General features: G+C 40.8%; 1 protein-coding gene across 6 annotated transcripts in view; it reads right to left on the bottom strand.

Moving 5' to 3' along the window:
- Window positions 1–23,061, bottom strand: part of MAPKAP1 (MAPK associated protein 1) — a 231,711-nt gene that overhangs the window by 9,243 nt on the left and 199,407 nt on the right. For all 6 annotated transcript variants that reach the window (XM_045563651.1, XM_045563653.1, XM_045563654.1 and 3 more), the window contains one exon: window positions 18,053–18,190. In XM_045563651.1, coding sequence (XP_045419607.1) covers window positions 18,053–18,190 — 138 coding nt within the window. The remainder of the gene's footprint in view (window positions 1–18,052; window positions 18,191–23,061) is intronic.

Raw genomic sequence — 23,061 nt, 5'->3', positions numbered from 1 at the left:
CGAGGTCAGGAGTTCGAGACCAGCCTGAGCAAGAGCGAGACCCCCGTCTCTACTAAAAAATAGAAAGAAATGATCTGGACAGCTAAAAATATACAGAAAAAATTAGCTGGGCATGGTGGCGCATGCCTGTAGTTCCAGCTACTTGGGAGGCTGAGGCAGAAGGATTGCTTGAGCCCAGGAGTTTGAGGTTGCTGTGAGCTGGGCTGACGCCACGGCACTCTAGCCTGGGCAAGAGTGAGACTCTGTCTCAAAAAAAAAAAAAAAAAAAAAGCAGGGCAGTGAAACAAATGGACAGATTGTGTTTTAGGGCATTTCCCCTGGCTCTCCCGTAACCAGTTGCTACAGTCGGCCAGGTAGGAGTGAACGCGGTTTTGAGCTTCACAGGTCCAGACGAGATGATGTAATAGGGATTCAGTTGAGAACCAGAGAGAAGACAACATTGGCAGGATGTGGATACTCTTTGATAACAGAATAACAGCTAATAATCAGAATTCACACTTGTATAATTTCACCCAGTCCAAAATCTATATATTCATATGTAACAAGTTCATTGACCTCTTGCTGGAAATGACTGTTAATAAACGAGTAATTTATGCTACATGGTAAATTTTCACCAGAGGTGTTTGGGAAGAAGGAATCACCTGCACTTCCATACTGATAGAACAGAGTAAAAGAAGTCTGTTATCAGATATTTTATCAGCCCCAGGCAGCTCAAGCTTTACCTCAGGCAAGGGAGGAAGAGAGGGTCAAACAACCGTAGTCTATCAGGGCATCTGCCCTGGCGCGTTACAGGGAATCAGGGGTGGACAGGTACCCTTGAGAATTCCAAGACCACCGGCAGTTTTCATAGAAAAGCGTTAAGCCACAGGAGCAAACTGCCTTTGCAAAAATGTTAGCTGAGAAAAAATGATCAGTGTGATTTGAAAGAAAATGCAAAGTCTAATATTCCAATTAGTTCAAATTATTTTGCTTGGATTGTTAAATTCTGTTTTGAAATTAAGGCATGACAGAGCCTGAAATGCAGAGGGGAAAAGCATGAGCCCTGGACTTAGGCCTAGGGTGAAACCTAGCTCTGTCGTATCCCAGCTGCGGGGCTGGCAAGGCACTGGCCCTCCAGGAGCTTGCGCCTGCCCAGCTGCAGAGGAGGAGGCGGCGGCATCTGTCCGGCATCCTACATATCACCTACGTCCCGGCAGAGAGCAGGGGCTCTGTGAGCAGAGGTGATAATTCTTACAACTGTGATGGAGTTGATATCTGAAGATAAACTGCTCATTCTTTTGAAAATTTTGTTTTTAATTGTGTCTTCTTTGAGCAGACTTGCTTTTACAGCCCTATAGGAATAAAATGCAATATAATGGGGTATAAATGTGGCATCTAAGCACTGCTCAGGTCACATGCTCAGGGCAGACACTGAAACTATACCTCTGCTTCTGAATACTGAAATGGAAATCTGGATATGTAAAATATATTTACACTTACGTATTTTTTTCAAAATAAAACAGAGAAGATGGCATATAATACCAAGTAGAAACTAATTAACAGCACAAATGTCAGAAGTAGAGACATTGAGCTTCTATGGTACAATTTATCTTTTGCATTATGAATTTTAACTAAAACAAGAGGCTATGCTGATAAAATAGATTCCTCAGCCAATTCAGGGGAGAGGGCATTCCGGAAATGCTGCTCTGATTGTGAGATAGGATGGCTTAGGCAAAGAGGAGCACTCATATACCCTCGCTAACAGAGGTGCTCCTGGATTTCCATTGCAAATCATATGAAAGCATCATTTGAAGAAAGGTCTCTTATAGCACAGCCTGCTGGCATTGACGGTGGTTGCAATGACTGCTCAGAGTTCGGGCTTCCAAATCAAGCCTGCAGCCTACCTGTGTGTAAAACCCCCAGGTGTCACCACTTGCCAAGAAAACCAAAAAATTAATCTGAGTTTATCAATTAAAAATTATAAAATTTATTAAAAATTACTAAAAATTTAGAACACAGAGGAAAAATCTCCACACTCCACCTTATAATCCCAACACCCTTCTACAAAGACATCCATGATCTCTTTCCTAGCCATTCTCACCTGTTTTGACAAACATTACACAATTGTAATCAGATTGTATACTAAAATTTGTTTGTTTGTATTTTTTTTTTTTTTTTTTGAGACAGAATCTCACTCTGCCACCCTGGGTAGAGTGCAGTGGTGTCATCGTAGCTCACTGCAACCCCCAACTCCTGGGCTCAAGCGATCCTCCTGCCTCAGCCTGCCAAATAGCTGGGACTACAGGTGCACACTATGACGCCTGGCTAATTTTTTCTATTTTTATTAAAGATGGGGTCTTGCTCTTGCTCAGGCTGTCTCGAACTCCTGAGCTCAAGCAATCCTTCTGCCTCAGCCTCCTAGAGTGCTAGGATTACAGGTGTGAGCCACCACACCCAGCCAGAGCAGCCAGAGCTTTTTTTTTTTTTAAGTTAACATTTTACCATAGCCCCTTCCCCATTGTAACATAGTCTCCATAACTATCTTTTCCAGTTGCTGCATTTTGTTCCAAGAAGTAGATGTGTGCTATGGTTCATGCTACTATCTGTTGGGTTAGTCATAAAATTGCCAGTGTTATAAATAATAAGGCTACGAAGAACATCTTGAAGGATTTGGACTCTTTCTCAATTCCTTTACATTAGGCATGGATACTTTTTAAAACCTGGGTTTCCAGGGTTTGATCTTTTCTGGTCCCTCTGACTTGGAAGAGGGATTGGATTTCTTGGAGAAAACTGATGGGAACATACATATTCTTAGGCAAAGCCATACTTCTCTGTAGGTCGCAGTAGGAAAGGCTGGGCTGGGATTCTCTGGTCTCTGGGCTGAAAACCTCCTCCAGGTTGGGTCTCCACTGTAAGCAGCAGTTCTGAGCTGCCTGCAGGGAGCTTCAGTTCAGTTCCACTGGCAAAAGGTGGGGCTCCTTCCTGAGCATCCCCGCAGTGGCAGAGGCCTGGGGAACCATAATGAGCTCTCCGACCTCTGGAGCAGGGGCTGCGTCTGACCTACTTACACTTATGCCTACATCTCTCAAACTCACACTCTCTCTCTCTTTGGCTCCTTCCTATAAACATAATTAAGTCTCTAATTATAAGAACTCCCATGGCAATGTGATTTCCCTCCTTCCTCTAATTTATTGAAAACATTCTTGCTAAGGTCACTACGCCCTCAGTGTTGAGAGATCCAGTAGCGACTTCTCAGCTGTATTCCACACTACTTCTTCACGTCCTCTCGTCCCTGGGTTTCAGTGGAGCCACAGTTCTTCAGTCCACTGCTCCAGTCAATCATTCCTCATTTTTCCTTTGTGATCTTCTTGACTCCCACCTGTCCCTTAATTGATGGTCCTCTGCAGTGCTCTATCCTTGATCCTCATCTCTTCTAACTCTACATTTCTCCTGCGTCAGCTCTGCCCTTCGGTTTTGATTACTATTCATACATTGATGATCCTGAAGCAGCTATTTGGTCTAGACCTTCCTCCAGAGTTTCAGGGCCAACCGTGGGTACTACTGCCATTGTCACATGGCCTCCAGTACAGCATGTCCAGAACTGATGTGAACATCTCCCCTTAAATCAAAAGTGTTAGTGCATATGGAGGCCTCATGATGCACCAAGTCAAGTTCCAGGCATTTGGTCCTCTAGATTTCACATGCTATATCTTCCATCCTTCTCTATCCTGTGTCCATACCCAGGTCATGATCACCTATTGCCTCCTCTCTGGTTTTCCCATTTTTGATCACGTCTTCTTCAGGTACAAACATCTACCCACAAGAGTCATCCTTTTAAAACACACACACAAAAAACTCTGCAGTACTTTTTTCCCTATCATCCTTAGGATACAGTCCAAGCTTTTTAAGATGATTTTGAAGACCCTAGATCAGCAGTTCTATACTCGTAAACATTACTGAAGAGTCCAAAAAGCTTATGCTTAGGCTGGGGATGGTGGCTCATGCCTATAATCCTAACATTCTGGGACGCCGAGGCAGGAGGATCACTTGAGTTAAGCAGTTTGAGACCATCCTGAACAAGAGCGAGACCCAGTCTCTACTTAAAATAGAAAAAAATTAGCCAGGCTGTGCCTGTAGTCCCAGCTACTGAGGAGGCTGAGGTAGGAGGATCGCTTGAGCCCAGGAGTTTGAGGTTGCTATGAGCTAGGCTGACACCATGGCACTTAAGCCTGGGCAACAGAGCAAGACTCTGTCTCAAAAACAAAACAAAACAAACTTATGCTTATATGGATTATACCTACCAATATTTATTGTTTTAGAAATTAAAATTACCTATTAATTCATTAAAAATAATAAACCCATTACAAATTAACATAAACATGTTGTTGAATGGAAAAACACTTATATTTCCCAAATTAAAAAACTTTAATAAGAGGGGCATTATTTTGTATTTTAAAAATCTCTTTAGTAATTGGTTTAACAGAAAACAGCTGGATTATCCTATCTGCTTCTGCATTTGATCTGTTGTGATATATTGTTTTGGCCTCAGACAGATACATTTTTAGAAAGGGGAGGCATATTTTAATATTCTTCTTCGTAAATATTATTCTTTGATACTACACCAAACTTGATAAATGGTCATTTCTTAAAGAGTAGTTGCAATATGGAATAGAAACCATACTAATAAACTTTTTGTACTCTGTTACATTAAAATGTATTGGTCTGTCTTACATTTTGACTCTTTCCCCTTGCCCGATTTTGTAACATTGTGCAATAGTCTGGAAAATATTGGTTCACCGAGTTATGCAGATCTTCCAAATCTTGACATATTTCACTATGTGATATCAAAAAAGAATCAAATTCATTAATATCACCACTGATATTAAGAAAAGTCTTTAAGCAATGAGAAGTCAGGCTCATAGTGATGGATACAAGTTTTCCAAAATCCTCATTTTCACTTGAAAGCTTGAATTTCATCACTGGCATTAAATATTGTCATTTGTTTTTCTTGAAGTGGTAGGCTCACTTCACAATACTCAAGTTTGAATAACCATAGTCTGTCAGTTACTCTTTCAAGTAATAATGATGTTCCATGAAATAAATGGCTAGTTCAGCTTGCAACTCAAATAGAAGTGCTTTTCCTTGAGATACATATTCTACTTCTATATGCAGCAAAAATGTTTATGTATATTTCAGGAAATAAATTAAGAACAATGGTTTATGGGGGCCTTTTGATGTTTCAATTCCTGTATAAGTTGTTCTAACAAGATACTGCATGGCATTTCAATAACCAAATATTGGTTGAGTTTTATTCTTCATCTTTTAGAGAAGTAGACAAGAAATAAGTTCTGTATCTAGAAATTTCCTCACTGGAAGGACTTCTGTCTGTGACAAGCTTGAGTTTGCAAATACTCTGTGGGAGCCTAAATTACAACAAATGAAACCTCATCTATCCAGAGTCATTGGAGTGAAGAGCTAGGGTAACCTTTGTGCAAAAAGCCTTTTTCCATTTTAAGCATTAAAATTCTGTATCACACACCTTCCTCCTATATTAGAGTACAAGGAAAAGAAATTACTGTTTTATCATGTTCATCTATGTAACTACTGAACATCATGATATCCTCAGGGATACAAAATGCTCTGTGTCTTGCCACCAAAATTGTTCCATACTATAATGCTTACTGAGTTCTTGGACTGCTTTTTAATAGTTTTTGTTTTGTTTCAGTTTTGGTCAATTCTTGTCAGCTTTCACTTCCCACACTGTCTTTATTATTTATGTTCTGTCTCTTTCTTCCCTCTTGCATTTAATAGCTTTTAGGAAGAGAAGCCAGATAACCAATCATGGTTGAAATTTGTTAAAAAATAAGACTTTATAGATGGAATTGAAGAAAGCACAGATGTTTAAGGGCCTTGGCTTTGTGTCAGTGGCAGAAGAATATGCTCCTCTGTTACCATTTATCTACAACTGTGGACAAATAGTGTAACTTCTTGGAGCCCCAGTTTACTCACAAAATAGGAACAATATCTGCCTCAGCGTTGTCAGGATTAAATATTCCTAGGATAAAATCCAACAATCTTAGAATTATATAATAAATGTAGATAAAGCCTCACAGAGTTGCTGCAAGAGTTAAGTGATGCATATAAAGTACCCGGACCACTGCCTGACGGGGAGGTTTCCTTTGTTTCCCTTTTTACCTCCACACTTTAAGACAAGCAAACTTTTTCTATAAAGTGCCAGACAGTTAAATATTTTAAGTTTTGTGGGCCAAAAGATAAAATTAAGGATGTTTTGTAGATAGTTATATAGGAAGAGCTAGAAAAAGTCTGCGTATTTTATTGACAAAATTCAAAATATAATAATCAAGTACATTTTTTGGGTAACACAGGTCTACTAATGAGAAAAATAGATTTTTCTTTAGTGGGGGGGATAACATTTCACTGAAATGGGATCCAAAACAAGTGTTTCCGCTCGTTACATCAACTGCAAATGTTCACCTGTAAAAACTGTTCTCATCTCATAGGCCACACACACTGGTGGGGGATGGATTTGGCCTGTGGGCCATAGCTTGCCAGTTCCTGCTCAAAGAGGTCTCTCTTACTTACTTCCTTTTTCTGGGTTGATTCCATATAGTTGGTAATGGTGACATCTTGAGGACTCTTAATTTGTGTAGATCTGAGTTTCCATCTGGTATTTTTCCCCTCTATCCTTTAACACTCCTTGTAGTAAAGGTTCAGTGGTGACAAACTCTTCCATCTTTTGATTTTCTGAAATGCCTTTATTTCACCTTAATTTCTGAAGCATATTTTCACTGAATAAAGGATTCTAGGTTGGCAGATTTTTTTCTTTTAGCACTTCAGAGATGTTCTATTGTCTTGTGGATTGCATTATTTCTGATGAGAAGTCAGCAATGATTCTTATCTTGGTTCTTCTATGTAACATGCCTTCTTCCTTTGGCTGCTTCTAAGATTTTTCTCTTTATCATTGGTTCTCAGCAATTTGATTATGATGTACCTTGATGTGGTTTTCTTCATATTTATCCTGCTTAGCTTTTGTTGGGCTTTCAAGATTGGTGGTTTGATATATTTTTTTTTTTTTTGAGACAGAGTCTCACTCTGTTGCCCAGGCTAGAGAGCCGTGGCGTCAGCCTAGCTCACAGCAACCTCAAACTCCTGAGCTCCAGCAGTCCAACTGCCTCAGCTTCCCAAGTAGCTGGGACTACGGGCATGCGCCACCATGCCCGGCTAACTTTTCTATATAGATTTTTAGCTGTCCATATAATTTCTTTCTATTTTTAGTAGAGACGGGGTCTCGCTCTTGCTCAGGCTGTTCTTGAACTCCTGAGCTCAAACAATCCACCTGCCTGGGCCTCCCAGAGTGCTAGGATTACAGGCATGAGCCACTGAGCCCGGCCGGTGGTTTGATATTTTAAATCAAATCTGGAATCAAATCCTCCATCCCTGAGGCTGAAATTACATATATGCTAGAACAGTTGATATTATTCCACAAGCTCTATTCTTTTCATCCATTTTTCCTCTGTGTGCTTCAGTTTGAATAGTTTCTATTGTTCTGTCTTACAGTTCACTGATTGCGGTAGCCAGATTCTGAAATGGCTTCCCATGATCCCACCTCCTGCTTTTCATGTCCTTGTGTAATGCCCTTGTTTGTGGGCTGGACCTAGTGGCTTGCTTCTAATGAATAAATAATACAGTAAAAGTGTTGGGATGTCACTTCTGAGATTAAGTATAGAAGATCATGACTTATTCCTTGCTAGTATTCTCTTGCTCTTGCTTACTTTGATGAAGCCATCTCCATCTTATAAGCTTTCCTTTGGAGAATTTGAGGGCATTCCCAAGGAACTGAACTCTGTCAACAATCACTCAATGGACTTGGAAGGAGATTCTATCCCAATTGAACCTTGAGATGACTGTGGCTCCAGCTGACATCTTGATTGCAACCTTATGAGAGATCCTGAGCCAGTGGACCCAGTTAAGCTGTGCTGGATTTCTGACCTACCAAATTGTAACATAATACATGTTGTTTTAAGCCACTAAATTTTGGGGCAATCTGTTATATGGCAATAGATAACTAATACTTTGATATTTTTCATCTTCCTACCTAACTACTCCCATTAATGAATTTTTTAATTCTGGTACTGTATTGCTTAGCTGTAGAATTTTCATTTGGTTCTTTTTAATAGTTTTCATTTCTCTTCTTTTTGAGTTCTTTCTTTCAAGTAGTTGAATATGTTTATCATAGCTATTTTTAAAGCATTTGTCTGCTAATTCTATCATCCCTGCCACTTCTGGCTCTATTTTTATTGATTGATTTTTCTCCTGATTATAGAACATATTTTACTGCTTCTTTGCATGTCTAGTAATTTTTGATTGGATGCTGGACATTATAAATGTACATTGTGGGGTGTCTGCATTATATTGTTGTCCTTTACAGAGTACTGGGCTTTGTTCTGGCAGGCAGTTAATTTACTTGTGGATGAGTTTGATCCTTTCAAGATTCCTTTTAAGGCTTTGTTTGGCAAGGACTAGAGCAGTCTTTAATCTATGGCTAGTTTAGTCCTACTCCCAAAGTATGGCCTTTCTGGAATCACTACTAAATGCCCTGGATGCTCCACTCTGGTTGGCCAGAACTCTAGTGTACAGCTCCCCAACAGTTGTTCTTTGACCAGCCTCGTGAGGCCCCGCCACAGGCACGCACAATGTAGTCTACAGTGACAGATTCAAAGGGCTCTTTCTAGAGCTCCTCCTCAGTGTAGCTCCCTCCTATGCATACTCTGTTCTGTAAATTTCAGCTTACACTCATCTCTGTTTTCCAGCTTAGTGAGACTGTTACACTTTCCTTGGGTTCTCCCTTCCTGGGAAACCCTGGAGGAAAGCTGAGGTGATGGTCAGTCTTATCTCTTTTGTTTCCTTTCTCTCAGGAATCATAGTCCTGTACTACCCGTTTTCCAATGTCTGAAAATACTTTCTTATATTTTGTCTGGGTTTCTAGTCGTTTATGATAAAAAGGATACACTGATAGTAGTTACCCTGTCTTGGAAGTTGCATTTGGGAGTCTTATAAGCAATACACCTTGATTTTAATGAAAGTGTAGCTTACTTTTTCCATGTCTATAAGAATAACTTAAAATCTAAGCGCTCCATTTATTTATTATGAAAACACAGTTTGGAACTTGGCAGGAGGCAAAGGAAAACAGATTTTCCCCATCATTTATCCAGCTGAGAAATCTTTCACACAGAGTTTTTCAGTAGAGAACAGCTCCTGCCCTTACCCTTTTCTCAATTAGGATCTCCACTAATGTTAAAATCAAGAAAGAATGAATTTGAAGAAATGGTAATCAAAATCTAAGAAAATGCAAATGCATGCAAATTTTTCATTATACCTAGATAATTGTTTTGTTATTATAGGTCCATAAGGCCCAAGTTAACAATTAAGTGAAAACTTAATAGCAAGAACAAAGCTTCTCCCAGGAGGAAAAAAAGGTGATACCCTCAAAATGTTTTCCACTCTAACAAATATCAATATTCCAATCAACACAAGCAAATTCTTTCTTGCTTATTAATAAGTCCTAGGGAAAAATGAAGGAAGTTTACAGAGAATGTAAGAAAACTCACTGGGTATCCTAGCACCAGCCACTTTTCCTCACAAACACAGACATTCTTACACATCACGTAAATGTGCCCCCAGCAGCCCCTAAGGGCAACCACAGTACCTGATGATAAATATGGCAGGTGTCTTCTTTTTATCAACTGTGTGGGGCTCAGAGTAGAATATCCTGACTCCTAAATTCACAGTGTTGACCCTTCCAAGGACCACTGTACTGCAACACCTTTTTCCTAGGAGCTACAGAGACCAGCGCGTTGGTCGCATCTATTGTTTGCTGAGGGTAAACAGCAATAGCAGTTTGAGAGCAAGAAGTGAGATTTGCCTTGTCACTACAACCTTGAGAACTTCTCCACTGTGCCTCCATCTCTCTTTGTTGAAGAGCCACGTTTGCTCTTGGCTGATTCCAAATTCGAGAAGCAAGTTAGCTTGCTTGTTTGTTTATTTACTTATTTATTCATTTTGAGACAGAGTCTCATGCTTTGTTTGCTTGTTTATTTATTTACTTACTTATTTTGAGACAGAGTCTCACTCTGTCGCCCGACTAGAGTGCAGTGCTGTCATCATAGCTCACTGCAGCCTCCAACTCCTGGGCTCAAGTGATCCTCCTGCCTCAGCCTCCAGAGTAGCTGGGACTATAGACATGAACCACTGCACCCAGCCAATTTTTTTTCTCTTTTTAGTAAAGATGGTACCACTCTTGCTCAGGCTGGTCTCAAGCTCCTGACCTCAGGTGATCCTCCCACCTTGGCCTCTCAGCATGCTAGGATTACAGGCGTGAGCCATCGTGCCTGGCCTAGAAGCACTTTTAAATGCTCAACATAGGCCAGGTGCAGTGGCTCAAGCCTGTTGTTCCAGCACTTTGGGAGGCTGAGGTGGGAGAATAGCTTGAGCCCAGGAGTTCCAGGTTGTAGTGAGCTGTGATCGTGCCGCTGCCCTGCAGCCTGGGTGACAGAGTGAGACCCTGTCTCTAAAAAATAAAATAAAATAAAAAATAAATAAAAGATAAATAAATATTCAACGTGGCTAGGCAGGGTGAGAGAAAGAGTCATCAAGTACTGGCTATCCTGGACAGAAGCTGCTGGATTTCCGGAGGACGCAGCTGGGAGCATGAATTGGCATACCTAGTGCAAAAGTCAGATGCCAGCAAATGATGACCAGGTCAGTCAACTGGGTCGCATGGTGGATTGGCTGAGTTCTCAGGGACCAGTGCTATCCAGCACCAGCAAACTGTTCCTTGAAACACAGTGATGGCCTATTAATAGCAGATTGTAGCTTGAGGTTACTGGAAACCAGACTGGGTCAGAGAAACTAAGAACAGAATCTGACATTAGATGATGCAAACTGGCCCTACACTTATAGTTTTTCTCCATCTTTATCCCACGACACACTCCAGGTCTTTCCCTCCCACACACTTGGAAATATTGAGGTGGTCCCCCTGGTTGCCTAAACCCATCTCCCCGTCAGCTCCCTTGTTTTGGAAGGAGATGATAAATAAATCAAAATGCACTAAGCAGCACTTCCACAGGCACTCGCCTCCTTCACTGAATGTGCACCTCATCAATCACACTATTGTCTGCTTGAAAAGCGAGCCTTGTAAATGTCATATCCACTCAGGCCCAAGGAGAGGCACATCCAAATGCAGCAAGGAGTTTTAATTGGATAGTGTAATTAAACTAAAAAACCCCAGCAGACTCCCTTTGACAGGATAGATGAAGACCCCTTTTAATAGGGCTAGGAAACATATCTGTTAAAAGGATGAGGCACTGCCTGCTCCTGATTGTGCTCCAGAGGACTCTTATGAAAAGGCAATTCAATAACTGGGGCATTTAATATGTTAGAGTCCATTGTGTTCTGTAATCAGGCAGTACTTACCGTATTTGATCTGGAACTTATGAAATAAGTCCTTGTCAGAGAATAAAAACAAAACATAGCTTGCCCACCTAATGTTTGGAGTGCCCAGACCTCCTGGGAGTCGACAGAGGCTGAGGAGGGGCTATAGCTCTCCTGGGCTGCAGGTCTACTGGAGCATAAATGCAGGTGCCTTACCTACTGGGCCTACAGTATGCCACCATGGCCATAGGTGCCCAACTGTTCACCTTGGGGCTGCAGCTTTTTCATCCAGCAGTGGCTAACACCACCCTCATTCCTCCTTCACACATTCTTGAGAGCATCTAAAAAATATGACGAAATTCCTGGGTACCTCCTCCTTTAGCAAATAGAATGCCTATCCTTCGGGGGAGATGGGAGAGAGAGGGAGAGAGAGAGAAAGAGAGAGAGAGAGAGAGAGAGAGAGAGAGAGAGAGAGAGAGAGAGAGAGAGAGTGTGTATATATGTTCTCTGCTAGAACTACCCTTGTCAAATAGGGAGAAGAGAAATAGGGGAGGGGGGGGTCAGAGGATTCAGTGTATAGGCTGGGGTGTGCCCGGGTTGATTTTAGTAACAAACTCGATCCTTCTGCCATTCTCCCTGCTCTCCTTTGTTGGGAGGGGAGGTGGGGATGCATACAGTGGCTCATTCAGACACACACAACCACACACGCATGTAAGGCCTGCAGCTCCACAAACAAGGTAACAGAATTAGTGAGAACATGTGAAGAGATTTGTATCTGCACACGGCAGTATTACAAGTAGCCCATGACAATCCCTTTGAGATGGAATGTTAGTGTCCCAAGGACAAGTTCAGGGATCCCAGCATCTGGGTGAGTCAAGACAGCCTCTGAGGTGGGTCTCAGTTCGGGTATAGAGGCAAGATTTCAGACTTCTCCACCTATAGCTTTCCAAAAACAACCAGATGGTTTGCTTTATTTACACAAACCTTGAAGTCAGTTTCCCTGGGCCTTCAGACTGATTTTTTTTTTTTTTAAGGATAGTGAAGGATTTGTTTCATGACTGCTTTTACTCCCCCATAAAGCCTGCTCGGAGCTCTGTTTGCAAACCTATGAACATTCTTAATACTGGTCTTTCACTATGGGTTGATGAACCCATTAAGAACATATAAGTGAACATGTATAATCTATGAAAACTGGATACTGAATTAAACCATCAAATACCTTTAGGTTTAAATGAAAACTACATAAAAGCATTTCAGCCATCAATTTGGCTATCACTTCTAGCCAGTATGAATTCTGCTGGAAAAGCTATTTTCGTGCAGATGTGGAATTCAATGGGAAAGACTGACTCGTGTACCAACATCAATCAAAATGTCGACTTCCCTGGCAGCTCTCAACAGTAAGGCAGGTTCAAAGGTCACAGGATAAAGAAAAAGCCAAGCTCTGGTTCAGCTCTAATATCTCCTCAGTAGAAGTCTTGCAAAAGTACCCCCTTCTGTATTAGCCTTGCTTTCATTAATCTTCTTGCCATCTTCTTTAACTAGTCATGCAGAACCGCTCGATAGCAAGAAGTATAATGGGGAAGGCCCTGTGCCTATTACTGCGTTAACATTCTCTTAAGCCCCAGTGCAACAATGGAACAGGAAGGCAAAGGAAATCTGCGACTGCAGGGTGCAGTGCAGGCAATTCAATTACAGCCTGGGCTTACCTACGTACTTCTGACCTATAAAACACAAGAGGCCTTTGTGTCTAACTGGCTTGGCCATTAAGGTTGCTGAAGATCACAACAATGCTGATCTTTTCTATTTAAGCTAAATCAATGTGGACAAATCATTATTCAGTAGCTTTAATTTAATTAGTAAATTAAATACACTACTTTACAGATCTTGTCAAGTACTTATGAAAAGAAAGATTCATTTAAACGGGAGGTCACCAATAAGCCCAGCTAATTTAACTCATAGCCTTAACTGAGTCTCATCTCAAATATTCAGCAGGTTCTAGTCACAAGGGTTTAACAGTCTTCTACAGTTGTGGTTAACTCTTAAACCCAAATAGTTCCTATCTTGTATCAAAACAGTGTTTTGGATAAAAAACAAAACAAAACAAAACAAAACAAACCCCCCCCCAACATAACCAGCATCAACAGAATCAGATTTCCTTTAAATTATACTATTGCAAAAGAACGTAATCAGGTTACCTCTATTATGTTGCTTCCTTAAGATTTTATATGATATGTACTTAATTGAGATACAGAGCTCTTTTCAGCTATAAAGACGACAGCTACTTTATTAAGGTTTAAATCTGATTTCTTAATGATAGGCTGCTTCCTTTAAAGACTCTAAATGTGCACAACCTTCTTTTGATCAAACCAGACCTGCCATGGTTGAGGCTGGTACTCAGCTATAGCCTGAGAATCTCTGATGGGTACCAGTTTCACAGAAGGGTCCCTTGCTTTTGTTTCAGTGTAGGAATTGAAGGCTAGCACTTAAAAAGAGAGCCCATGGCATTCAAAGCCTGTGTCTAGACCTGTATAAGAATGGAAAATTAATTTCTATAAGACAATTTAAACATGGCAGTTTGTGATATGGAAACATTCTCCTCCCCTATGTGCTGTAACATCCTTGGTCAGTTAAAGTGAATATTAATTCATCTTTTAGAGGTTTGTGACATCTTTCAAAATAGCAAAAGATATCCTAAGAAGTAGCAAAATCTGACTGAGAAATCACTGAATTGAATAATAATAATTATAATGGCAGCAGGATTTTTTTTCCTTAAATCTAGAAAGGCAGAATTTATTCTTAATATCTCAGGGCTTGTGATAATACAGATTTGCTCAACTCACTCTTTTAGGAGCCCATATTTATATGTACAATTTTTTAAAGGCATGTATCTATTTAGTCATTAAGTTCCAGGTCCTTAAGCACTCACAGGGACAGAGCAATAAATCTTCCCTCCGAGAACCTGGCCTAAGAGGGAGAAGTCGAGGGTAAAGGAAAGAGAGCCACAGAACTGCTATTTATGAAGCATGGCTTCAGAGCCCGGGTCTTTCCGATCCTACAATATGTGTAATTATGTGTTTCACTGCAGCCATTCAAATGCTCAGTCCCTTTGCCAAGTCAGCTATTCACACACTTTTTGGATATGGCATCAATTAAACTTGAGTTGTGTTCCTTATGACGACCAAATTAATGGTTTGACAGCGGCTTTCTCAATAAACACTGCAAACTGGCCATATTCAAAGGTTTTAAAAACCATTTCTTTTCTGTTCAAAATTCTGACAAACACGTCTCAAGTAAGGCTGGGAACAACTTCATTATCCTCCCAACACTTATGCCTTTTTGTAAAGAAGGCTGTTTAATAACACGTCTGCTCTGTTTTCACAACTAAATTATTCCAGTTGGTCACACGTTCCAGTCTTCAGCAAGACACTTGTGTTACGGAGATAAAAACATGAAAAAGGAAATATATTGCAGAAATCAAAAACCTTATCTACTTCTAGACTCTCTTTCTTTGCCATAATTCATTCAAGAAGGCCCCAAGAATAATTTTTGATGTAAACTCAGCTACAAACATACATCACTATGCTGATAAAAATCACAGGCTAAACTTATGAAATATAGTGACTTTCATTTCTTTAGTGTTGTTAAAATAACTTTTTTCTAAGGTTCAACAGACACAAAAGATAAAAAGGGTTACCATTAATCCTTTAAAAAAAAAAAGGAAGAAAGAAAAGGAAGACGCCCCATAGATTAATTCTGTAGCCTGATGATAGTCTGAGAATGAACTTTTTAGATTGAGTCACTGAATTAATTTGATGAAGATACTGGAAATCATAAAACACATAGCATCAAGCTGATTCATTTAATACATCTTTGTTTGGGCACTTTACAACATAAATTATGTCAGATAACTTTTGGTTTCTAAATTTTAGCCTCTTGAGTTCAATTTCAAGTCAACAAACCACCGAGGACAACTCTGTAGGCACTGTGCTAGGGACTGAGGATACAGAAGCCAGTTCCTGGGTCAATCAGTTTAGTATGGAGATGACGATGGAAGGGAGGGGCAGACCTCACATAGATATTAATAAATATAGCACAGGGGTGTTTTACTAGAGCTATGTACAAGCTTCTGGGGGCAAAGTCCACAGAGAGAGAGAGCCTGACATTGGAGCTGGATCTTGAAAAATGAGTGGGCTGAGTTTGGGGAGGTAGAAACATCCATAAGTTAGAGAAGGGTCAGGGCTGAAGGCGTATTCCAGCAGTGGGAACTGCAGAAGCACAAAATGCATTGTGTATAAGTAGCTCACAGTGACCATAGCCCAAATTTGAGATGGGAAATTACGGGCTATGAGGCCAGAGTGGTCAGCTGGTTGTCAATGTTTGCAAAGACTATGCTGAAGAGTCTGAATTGTATTCTGTAAGCCTGTTAACTTTCAGATCTTTTTTTTTTAAAGCGGCAAAATCCTTTTATCAGCTGACTTTTTAAATGCAGAATCCCTAAATAGAAAAAACATAGAGTCCTTTTGGTTGAAGGGGAGACTTTATGCCCAATCCTGTCTTATATACACACCCCCCTGAGGTCCCTAGAGCGCTGAGGAACATGGTTTGAAAAGCACTGCTATAGGGAACAGGGACTTAAGAAGAGGTTTACTGGGGTAGTGAGCCTCAGGAAAGTGCCACAATTTCTAGATCTCTAGAGCCAGAGTGAAAGAGGAAGAAACCCCTATAAGACCCACACATGCAATTTTTACACAGAACCATCTGGTGTATCTGGAAATAAGACAAAAGACTCTTACTAGATTGTCAATACTGAAATGATAGGGCCCACATCTGCCCTGTATCCCCAATGCTGGGACTTGGCCTCATTTACACAGATGTGTAATAATTACTTCTCTACTGACTTGATCCCTCGAGGGAATGGGAGATGGGTGGCTGTGAATCTTTTCTTCATTTCCTGCTAGGCTGGGTGTGCTACATCCTGGACCTTCAGTGCCTGCATCACAACCTTCCTTGGAACAGTGAGTGTCCTGGTGTGAGTGTAAGGAAAACCTGAATCCTGTTTCTAGTTCTTTCCCGACCTTTCTACTCCAGCTTATCTCTCTATGCAACATGCAAGTGATTGCCCTTCATTTCTCAGAGACATGGAGAATTAACAAAATGTTACTTTTCAAAGCATCTTTGGTTCTTGGGAAGAAAAGTGGCAGAACAATAGCATCTTTCTTGGCTGACAAGCTGGAGTGAGTGGGATTAGGAAGATGTTTATCCAAAGACAGAGAGAATCCAGCAGCCTTAGGGCAAGGTCCCCAGAGCAGCCGGCAATTTTCTCACCAGCCTCTCGCAGAGTCAGAGGCCTCACTGGGATGGCAGGAATGGCGGGAAGGGGTTGGGGATGGCCTGATTCCTTTCCCTGTATTCCACTAAGTTCTCCCTTCTTGCTAAGCTGTAGGCTAATGGGTTGAAAGGGGAGAATATGTAGCCCAGCATAGCTGCATTTGACAGAAAATTTAAACACCCACCCATAAATGAGGCAATGTGGCATGTACCCAGTCTGCAAGCCCCTTTCAGACCCGTTTGTTTAGTCAGTATTATCTCAAAAATTTGAACCATATTATAAACACTTGCTGGCTTTTACATTTCTTATTGTTCCTTTTGAGTATATAATTCCTCATAACATTTGTTCTCAAATTTAGTAGACACTGGACATCGGGAATTAATAAAAATTAGATGCTCAGTCTGTACCCCAAGTTACTAAATCAGAATCTACTAGGGTGAGCCCCGGGTAACTGCATTTTACATAGGCTCCACAGATAATGCTGGTATGTACCAGATTTTGAGAACCATTATCTTGTAGCCTTCTCCAGGCAACTAATACACCCTTATATAGTTTAAACTTTTTTCTTCCATGGAGGAATTTCAGTGTGATCTATGTGTCCTTTTTGCCCCTTGATAGGACTCAAGGCCTAAAAAGGATTAAGTGATTAATCTAAACGCTATACCCAATTACTTAGCTGCAAAAATACAATTGCCAAAGTATACAACTGGACTGTATTCTACCTTGATAATTTAAGCATAGGAATGCCAACCCAGCAATAATCTCTTCTGTAGGACCCAACAAGAGTTTAATTATGAGCTGGTAGGTCATGCAGCTGCCAGTAATCTGGGGAGGTGTTAACACTTCCAGCATGATGGATATCTAAATGTCTTCAGCTGCCTCAGGAAATCGCCCTGCTTTCCTCGGTCTGGCATGGAAGGCAGGCAGGTCCAGGTCTGACAGGTCAAGTCCCCCAAATGAGAAGGGAGCACAAAGTGAAATGAGGGCTCTAGTGAGTGCAAATTCCCAGCAGAAATCTGGCCCTATTCCCCCAGGCCCCAGGGCTGGGCTGCAGAGGTCAGGAACAGGGCTGCAAGGTTCTCTGCTGCCATCAAGACCAGCCAGGATGGGGCTCATGTCAGGCTCTGGGTACCATAATACAATCCCGTTTGATTAAAAGAAATTTCTGGTAATGAATTAAAAAGACCCAAGGAAAAAAGGACACGGTGGCAATATATTCTCCTGGCACCCAGCACACAGAGGGGAAGAGAGAGGAAAGAGAGAAAGGAGACATAAATAAAAGGGACTACTCACTGGGGCTTTTTTCTTCAGCAAGGTCACAGGCACAGAGCAGGTCAGAATCGATTGAGATGGGTTTCTGCTTAATCCAAAACTTAGTGCTGGCTTTCTGATTTGTAACAGGGTCTATCTCTACTTTGTCTCCAGAGATACCTGTAAAGTGAAGGGGAGGATAAAAAAGAAGCCATAAGAAGTGGAAGGTGTAAGTGATTTCAGTGTAATCATTTGACCTGTTTTATAAATCCTAAATTGGACGAACATGAGCTCTTTCTTAGGGCTTTGGGGAATGCCATGGGTTTCTTAAGACAGACATAAGGAGATTCCAAATGGCACACAGAAGCTGCACAGTCTGGTTTTCTGGATGGGTGAGTTGGGGTGGAGAAAATGACCCAAACTGTATGAAAAGGTATTAAGAAACACACTTTCTTAGGTATAAGATACAATAATAGAGTTTACCTACATATTGTTAACTGTATGTTACCTCTATATTATAATGAAATAAACCATAAAGTTCACTTAAAAAACAGTTCTGATCCATGTTTTTCTCTTTTTTTTAAAGTAGAAGATCTGGAGTGGACAGATACATCTGTAACATCCCCTATGCCTCAATAACTAAGCTACCCACGAACAGTTTCTGATCTGGAAAAACCTTACACACTAAAGATGGGAGGTGGAGAATCCATCTCTTCCTTTTTGTGACACTAAATAATTATCCAAGCTATATTTAAAGGAAGTCACAGGAGGATCCAAAGGTCCTTTACATAAAACCTTTCAAGTTCAAGTCTTAGAGCCTGGCTTCAGACTGTGGGGGTCACTGCTTTTCTGCTGACAGAGAGACGTAGCACTGGGTGTGAGCTTTATGCAACAAAGACTTTATAGCAGGAATCAAGAATGTTAAATACTGGCACTGCAGGGTTTCATTTTTAGAGCTGTGAAAGACATAACATGTTGTACAGTGACTGGGAATAAAGGTGTTCATAGAACAAAGGTAACGCCAGGTATGGGAGGTGTCCAGGGATAAGTATGGAAATGAACAATTGCTTTCCTGGTATTACAGAGGAGTACGTGCTCAGCCTGATACACATGATCTAGGCTAGATGCGCTGTTTTCCCTCTTTTGCTGAAAATTGAGGAATACGTTCATGAAGTGAGACAAAAACCTTTAATATACCTTCTATGGTGGGCCCCATGTGGAACCTTAAAAGTAATTAATTTTTAGGGCATAGTTTAAAGGTCAAGGTCAAAGCAAGAAAAAGCAAAATGAAGATGTAAGACATAATTAGAATAATCAAATGTGTATACTGCAACAGAAAAGACAATCAGAGTTAACATATTTCATCCTATGAATCACTCAGAAATTTTTGAACAAAATGTGAAAAAACTCAGTAAACCAAAAGAACCAGATAAAAGAAACAGCCTAATTAACTCCCCCCATAAAAAAACCTAAAAATATATGTATATACATGCACACACACCAACAACCATAGTCTAACAGCAAATTAAAAAAGAAAACAAATACAAACAAAATCCTAGCGATTAGGTCTGCTACACACTCCATTTATTTCTATTTTATTTTATAAATAAATAAATCCCAAATACCAGTTAGACAAATGCAGAAGACTATGTGCAGAGACTAGCAGAGACTCCTCTGCTGTCTTCAGACGAGAAAATGCAGTGACAATTGCTTAACCCTGGTCATTACTGTGTGGTCTTTGGTAAAGATGAACAATTGGTATTTTTTTACCAATCGAATGTTGGAATTTGTCATTAGACATATTTCAGGAACATCATGTTTCAATTAGGCATAATGTCGTAAGTCCAATTGACTCAGGACGTTCAGGTCTAGATGATTTCAGGAGGGTGAGAATGTATCAGACCAATTTTATTACATTTCACTTAAAATAGATTACAATTACCTAGTTACACTCTTGCCTCCAATTTGGTCATTAATTGTTAAGGATCTGGACATTTCTATAGTTCCCTGAAAAAATAAAAGTACTTAAGCCATGGTGGTTGGTTGGTAGCAAGAGAGAGAGAGAGAGAGAGAGAGAGAGAGAGAGAGAGAGAGAGAGAGAGAGAGAGAGAGAGAGAGAGAGAGAGAGAGAGTGTGTGTGTGTGTGTGTGTGTGTGTGTGTGCGCGCGCGCGCGCGTGCATGCATGTTTTCCTCTCCTTCTGCTTATTTTGACATTTACAAAAGTCAAAACAAGCAGAGCAAAATAAATGTGCATATCTCTTATGTGGAAATAAACCCTGCCCCACATTCTGTTCTCAGAAAGAGAGGGGGGAAAAATCATCACCAGAGAGACACGGTTTTAAAATTTTGTTCTATGGCCCTGCAACTCTTGAAGCCGTAGTCAGTCAATATTGTTAACGTACCTTGTTAATTTGATAGGATTTGTCAGGTAACTCCACTGGAAAATTATATAAAACTGTTCCAGATGAAAAGATGATAGTGACATGAATTAAAGTGATAGAACAATAGTGGAATATAAACCAGAAATGACACCCAAAGTGGCTGTTGATTTATTGCCGTACTGAGTTTGGTTCTGGGCTCCCATGTATATTAGTGCTACAAATCTGGGTCCATTTAGCAGAGGGATGCTCATACATACATCACCAGCTCCTGCTCCAAGCCAAGGTCACTCCCCATTGCATCAATCTTTTCAACAGAGCCTACTTCACAAAGCAGGACTTTTGTAACCATCTCAGATGTAGCAGACTCTCGTTCTCTTTCATCTTTCTTTTATCATGTATAGTACACTTTAACTTCTATTATTTTTATCTGCAAATTGTTACTGTATAGTTCATCCATTACAGGCTGTATCTCTGCATCAACTGCCTGTGCTCTCACGGCCATAAGAACACTTTGCCAATGACGCCCTTTCCTGGGGTTATTGTGCAGTCACTGTTCACTGAGGGGAACCCCAAGACTGGGGTTAGGGGATGAAGATGTGGGAAAGGGATGCAATAGGTTCAAGATGAGCAGACAGGTGGAACACCATTTAAATAACTGGTGTGTTCAAAAAAGTTGTGTGTAAATCAGATTTTTTTTCTGAATTGAATCACATTTTCCCCACTGACTTCTAGTTGCAGAGATACTTTATCTTCATTTTGAATTGATCTGTAATTGGCAGGGGCTCCCAACACTTTAGTTTTAAGTTTCTCTGCCCTGTAGGCTTTCAGTCAAGTAGTTAATGATCTGTAAAACACTAGCCTGCCTAGAGGAGTCACTATTTAAAGCAACCTGTAGGAGAATCTTTCCTGATGAGAAAAATCCTTTTGTACATTAAATAATCTCACCCTACTTGAGATTTGTGTGAGTCTCAGCTTCTTAAAGCAGAGCATGCAGCCATACAGGACCCTGTTTTTCTCCTGCTGGCCAAGTGGCAGCCCTCTGATTACAGGCTTGGAGGGCCCGAGACAGTCCATGGTGGGGGCCCATCTCCCTCAGCACACCCAGACTCCACTGCTGAAGAGAGAAAGAGTTGGGTGGGGTGCGGTGAGGACAAGCAGGTTAAAGACAAAAGCACTAGGACTAGGCAAATGACAGGATGTGGGGTGTGAGGGAAAAGGAGGAGTTAGAGGGGATCCTGGGGCACCACTGTGGTGATGAGGGGAGGAGGAGGAAGCTGTGGAAGCCAGGCTGGTGCGGCTTTCAAGTGGGTAGGACAAGTAGTGCAACTGTGACTCACTTGTCACTGCCACTTCCTTGCTGCTGAGGGGAGTGGGTGGGTTAGGGGGCTAGAAGCATCACTGTGTCCCTGTGACGGAAGAGCACTAAGAGAAGAGGAGAGCTGCATGCACGCTCCTTGTGGCTCACTTTCCTCAAGGCAAAGGCCTAGGCCAAGAGCAAACGTACAACCCTAGCAGGCTCACTACGGCTCCTGCTTCAGTGGGCTCAGAAACCAGGAATCATTCGGCACAACCTTCTCCTTAGGCCTGACATTTATGATGCCAATTATAGACACCATTCGCTGAGCACCTAAAGTATAACCACAACTATGTGCCAGCATGGTTAGAAATCCATTGATTCAAATCTCCTCACAACCTCACGAAGTTGGTTACAATGTTCATCCCTATTTTATAGACTAGGAAACACAAACACAGAGAGGTTGAGTAACTTGCCTAAGATCACCCAGCTCATTACACCATTACACCATTCTGCATTACACCATTCAGCCATTACACCATTCTGCAAGAACCATGCTTGCAGAAGCAACCCAAGGTGCTTGTCTAAGGTCAGGGAGCGTTTAAGTGGAAAAGCCACTTCAAAACTCAGAGCTGTCTGCTTTCCTAGCCCTGTTCTTTCCACTGCTCCACACAGCTTCATCTGTTTGAGTCAAGACAATGTAATAAGGAACTATGCCTGAACAGTCTTCAGTCTCCTCTGTCAGCTTTCACCAAGGAATAAACAAATGTTTGAATATGCCAATAAATGCATACATCTATTTCTGTTCATACATGGCAAACTGGGGCTAAAATCCAATCAATATCTTTCTTTTTGACCACTGAGCATGATTGTGGTTTCCTTGCTAAAGTTTTTATCTAAGGTCACTGAAGGAAAGGCAGAGGTATTCCTTAAAGTATCACTTATGTGCCATTTTAAGTAATTCAAATTATAAATGTATCTCCAAGGAAATAAGGGAAGTTGGCTTTTGTTAAATTTATATTTCTCCAACTGAAATGGGCAAAAATAGAGGAGTAGTTAATTCAACCATGATGGAATACAATATAATCATGAAAAATTATGCATAAGAAAAGTTTTGACTTAGAAAAATTCTTATGACACAATTGAAAAGGATGAGAAAAACATTTATAAAAAGGAGACCAAAAGGATATGTTCCAAACTGGTAAGAGTTGTCAACTCTGGTTAGTGGGATTACATTCTTTCCTTTTCTGTATTTTTCCAAAAGAAAAATTCTACCAAAAATAAAAACAAATATCACTTTAAAAGTTGACATATTTTTTTTTGGTTTCCACTTCAGACTTAAGTACCCTTTCCCAACTTTTAAAATGTGGGGAAG

The sequence above is a fragment of the Lemur catta genome, chromosome 10, assembly GCF_020740605.2.
Source record: "Lemur catta isolate mLemCat1 chromosome 10, mLemCat1.pri, whole genome shotgun sequence".
Lineage (NCBI taxonomy): Eukaryota > Metazoa > Chordata > Mammalia > Primates > Lemuridae > Lemur > Lemur catta.
The sequence above is the reverse complement of the archived record's forward strand: the minus strand, read 5'-3'. Positions and strand labels throughout refer to the sequence as shown.